Source organism: Rhagoletis zephyria, unplaced genomic scaffold (genome assembly GCF_001687245.7).
Source record: "Rhagoletis zephyria isolate East Lansing unplaced genomic scaffold, Rhagoletis_zephyria_1.1 Rzeph_scaffold_00205, whole genome shotgun sequence".
Classification (NCBI taxonomy): domain Eukaryota; kingdom Metazoa; phylum Arthropoda; class Insecta; order Diptera; family Tephritidae; genus Rhagoletis; species Rhagoletis zephyria.
In genome coordinates this window covers 344,275-348,957 of record NW_016157289.1, presented here as the reverse complement: position 1 = coordinate 348,957, position 4,683 = coordinate 344,275, and the positions used below count along the sequence as shown (strand labels likewise).

Genomic DNA, 4,683 nt, shown 5'->3' with positions numbered 1-4,683 from the left:
ATGCCAAAAATCAACGGTAAGTGATACTTCAATCTTGCAATTTTTTCTACAAAAATTTAATGGGCTACAAAACTGCATATTGAAAATCTTTTAAGAAATCTAATAAAAAGCTCGAATTTTTTGCTGAATATTCTTTTTATTGCACAAAGTTTGATATATTTATATGGTTTTTGCTAAAGCTGTATTAAACAAAAAAAAAAAAATTGTGGTGCGCTTATAATTTTGACACGGATGGTTTACTACTTTACATCTTTTTATTTATTGTTTCTGTTAGTTTTAGTGATCTTGATTGCTTGCGCACTGAATTCATGGCGCAAGCTCCCACAACTTGACAAGAAATTTATCCTTAAATAAAACAGTAAATTTGTATAACTTATGTAAATGGTTTTTATTAATTTTCGAATTTAATCGAAACTATCGATTAATCGGTAAATTTCTTACGATTAATTGCAATTATTAATCGAGTGCCTTCGATTAATCAATTAACCGATTAATCGATTATTAAGTTTTTTTTGCCACCACTACTTGTATTCACAATTGCCAGAAGAATGTCGAAATTCCATTGACGGGACCGGTAGCCGACGGATGTGGTAAATTTGGTGCTAGTGGTGGCGTGAAGCTAATGCCTCAGGCGATGGCAAAGGTTATCCTGAAATGATCCCCTAGCTGATGGAGAAACGGTACCAACATCAGTTTCAGAGCCTTCACCCCATAGCCCTCCAGCTACTGTAGATGAGGTTCTTGATAATCCGAGAAAATTGTCAAGTCCCCCAGTAAATAAAGAAAAACCTGGTGGTTTCGAGACATATGTGCTATATAATATATATATATATATATATATATATATATATATATATTAGGGCGGGTCGATTTAAAAATCGCTCATTGCTCTGTGAAAATCGTATTCTAGGGATCAAAATAAGAAACTTTGCCGAAGGAACCATACCTCTAAAACGAATTCTGATGTCCCCCAATTTGGGTCGAACTTTTGGGTAGGGGCAAATTTTGAAAAATCCCACTTTGACCCATTTAGAGTGCTCCAATCGAGTCCAAATGTATGACCGATCCCCACTAGCTTTGGACGGCCGATCTACCCATGCCAGTGGCACACCCCCTGGAACTCCCCTGGGGGGTTTCCCATACAATCATTTCAAAAAATCACCATTTTTGGCCTTTACATGAAAAAATCAGCTAAATGGCTATGTTTTTTCTTTATTTTTATTTATTTATTTATAATAGTATTTATTATTTATTTATAATAATATCTCTTTTTTCTCTTAAGAATTTTATTTAGTCAGAACATATGTAAATGAAAAAATTAATTTAAGTGAGTTATAGAAAAGAAACTAAAAAAAATTATTGTTTGAAGTCTTTTTTACTTTCAAGTCTGGGCAATTTCGCACGGCTCTCTAATGTCGTCGCCATAACAGCCTCTACATTTTCCGGTATAACCCGTTTGGAAACGCTAGCTAGCAATTGAACATGTCGTTCCGTTCCTTGTATGTGTGATGGAATTTTTGGATCATTAAACGGTGGATCATCTTGATTTAAATATTCTTTCAATGTATCGTACGGAATGCTTCGCGTGAATGGTGGTTCAAATACGATATTTATATCATTCAAATTGATCATTTCCGTATAACTTGTGCAATTAAAGTTTATATCTGGTTTTTTATAAACTCTAAGTTCCATTGGCTCGTCAACATCGGTTCGATAGCGTAGAATTTTCTTGATGGCACAGTCGCGCTTTTCTTTGCTATCATCAAACAACATTGATAACAAGATATTTTCCGAATGCGCATAATATGAATTATCTTTAATTACTTGATTGACAATTTTGCGTAAACGAGGTTCTAGAAATCGTGACCAACCAATGAACTTGAAAAATAATGCACTGCCGTACACGACAGAGCTGTAATACTTGATATTGAAGTACATTGGCACATAACATTTAATTATAAATTCAACCAGAATTCTTAAATTTGCATCTGGATTTTCCGTTGTCACATATAATCGCAATAATCTAGCGGCCTTGGTGAGCCACCGAGAATGTACAATTTTCCCTGGTTTGATGTTAGCCAGATCCACCGGAACCACGCCGCTAGAAATTGCATGGGCCATGTCGTATAAGTACTTCGAATCGGTGGAAAATTCAATTTTTTCTGGAGCAGGGGGCATATTTTGCAACTCAATTTTCTGGAAGCCGTCCACCACCTGAAAATATATAATAATAAAATAATTAAAAATGGTTGACAATTATAATAAATGAGTGATAGCAATAACTTACCGGAAGAGTTTCACAAGTTTCGATTTGACGGCTCAGTTTTCCGGTTGCCGATCTTGGTCCAGTGCTGGTTGATTTATCCAAAGCTTCAAACAAATGCCGAAACGGAAGTTCGTTGAAGTGTAGAAGGCAAACGAACCAATGCAATGGTCTTTTTAACAGCAATTCGAATCGTCGTATAATTCCACCGTGTGGGCCAGTGTTTGTTGGCTCACCGTCAGTGCATATTCCAATTAATGCATCCAGTGATATATTTTTATCGTTGAAAAAACCATTTAATTTGGTTGTTTTGTATTCAGCGGTTTCATGTTCCAGTCTTACGTAACCAATCAATTCAGAATTGGGTTCTCTCAAAATAACAAGATGAGGTTCTTTTACCATCCTAGTATGATACTTCTCATCAATTTTATCTATCGTTAAAGTATCATCTTTTCTGCCATCGAATGAAAACGCTAACAAATTGGTATCATCTAACCGTTTGCGAAGCACTTCTTGTCTGCATTTCTCTTTTTCTCTGCGAACTTTCGATTTATCCATGATGAGAGGTTTCCCATGCTTATCTTTAATTTTAAAATCTTGCAAAAGAGCGGTTCCCAATGCTGATGCTACTCTGTCAGGCACGCCAAATCTGTCACATACCAAGGCAAAGTTAAAACAATCGTATCTCTCTGTGTATTGTGAACTTGTGCTTCTATCCATATCTTCTTGAACCGGTGGCGGTGCGTATGTTGAATCATCGGGATCTTGGTATGTTGGCATTGATGACATAGACGTTGCTCCTTGCTCTTCAGTTTCCATCACAAATGCATCCATTGTTAGTCTTCTCTCATTATGTTGATCGTGCATGAACTCTTTGAGGCGTTCGGGAACCCAGCCGCATGCACATGGAGCTGCCTTCAAATCGCATTTACATGTTCCAATGTAAAAAATTGTTTCCAGAGATTTTACATACTCTGTAAATTGTTGGGTGTTGTTTCTTCTCTTGATTTGCTCTTGATACTTGTCAAGCAATTTATTCAATTTATTAAATACACTTTTTTTCAGCATTATTTCCATACCAAGTTTTTCCCAAATTCCAATCAACTTATCTTGTACTTGAATAGTGAATGATTTATGGGAAAACTTTTTTTGTTCTGTTTTAGCACGTTCGCTTAAGTAAAAATAATATCTCAAGATATCCAGATGGGTTGGTAAATTAAGATCAGTTAAATCAGTAGACACACCAAAAACAGTAACATCATGCTTGGGTATATGACTCATTGGGTTTTCGATAGTTGTTGATGTAGTTGCTTCATCTTGCGGTGTAGAGGATGGTGGATTCATTGTAAACTTTTTGATTTGGAATGGTCACTTCACTTATTATTTTTTTTGAAATATTTTTTTATCTGAAATTAGCACTTCACACTTTGAGTTCTTCACAACGACTTGATATATGATTTTTTCTGTGCTTATTATTGATTCCAGCTCTCTATTTGGTGTGTGCGTGGGTTCTTTTTCACCTAATGTTGCTACATTCTGTTCACAGATTGGAAATCTAGTGTTTCTACGTGGTTTGTCCATACATCATTTACATTTTAAATAAATGATAGGTTGGTGTGCTCTTATGAGAGGACCTTACTTAGCCTAGCTGAGTCTCTTACATTTTGTATCGAGGAACAGTAGGTTTGCCAGGACTTGGCCTTTGCTATCCTCAGTTCCTTTTTATATGATTTTAACGCACTGTTGTAGGGCTGCCTAAACACTCGTTAAAAAGTTTTCTAACGGTATTTCTAAGAGTTCTAAGCTCCCCATTCCACCAGGGCGGGGATTTCTTTTTCATGACACTCAGTGGGGTTGATCTTTCATAGGCTTTAGTTTTCGCCCCGTCTAAGTTGCTTATGTTTCATTCTATCTATTTTCTACCAGGTTACCTTTAGTTAGTTTTTGCGTAAAAATTCTATTGTATTTTTCCCAATTGGTTTTACGTGGATTCCTGTATTTAGAGGGGTTGTAGGATATTCCGCGTAGATTAAAGAGTATCCAACAGTGATCAGACATCGATGGCTAATTCTCAACGTTGACGCCATCGTTCTCAGACAGCAACGTTAGGTCAACTACCTCCTCCCATCCAGGAAACCGGTCTGAACTCTGGCAGATAAAGGTTGGTCGGTTACCCGTATTGCAAATACTCAAACTAGTTTTTAGTAAATAGTGTAGAAGTGATTCACCTAGCTCGTTTTCCATTGTGCTGCCTGGAATTTGCATCATATCCAATAGCAATGGCTCGTCTGGGGTTCCGGTCTACCATAGCTTTGATTTCCGGTGGCGGACTGCTTCGGTCATGTGACATATATGACGACATTAACAAGACGTCCTATTGTCCTGCCGTCTCCACCTGAACTACTGTTGTTAAGGACACG

General features: G+C 36.8%; 1 protein-coding gene across 1 annotated transcript; it reads right to left on the bottom strand.

The window, feature by feature from the left end:
- Positions 1-1,311: 1,311 nt before the first annotated feature.
- LOC108358092 (uncharacterized) lies at positions 1,312-3,704 on the bottom strand. The gene is made up of 2 exons (XM_017609236.1): positions 2,288-3,704; positions 1,312-2,214 (listed from the first exon to the last, which is right to left on the bottom strand). The coding sequence occupies exons 1-2, from the start codon at positions 3,605-3,607 to the stop codon at positions 1,357-1,359; spliced, it is 2,178 nt and encodes a 725-aa protein (XP_017464725.1). The 5' UTR covers positions 3,608-3,704; the 3' UTR covers positions 1,312-1,356.
- Positions 3,705-4,683: the final 979 nt, after the last annotated feature.

Coding starts and splice junctions, on each gene's coding strand:
- LOC108358092 (XM_017609236.1), bottom strand. CDS start 3,607: ATGAATCCACCATCCTCTACACCGCAAGATGAAGCAACTACATCAACA. Junction 2,215..2,287: donor AAACTTGTGAAACTCTTCCG/GTAAGTTATTGC, acceptor ATATATTTTCAG/GTGGTGGACGGCTTCCAGAA.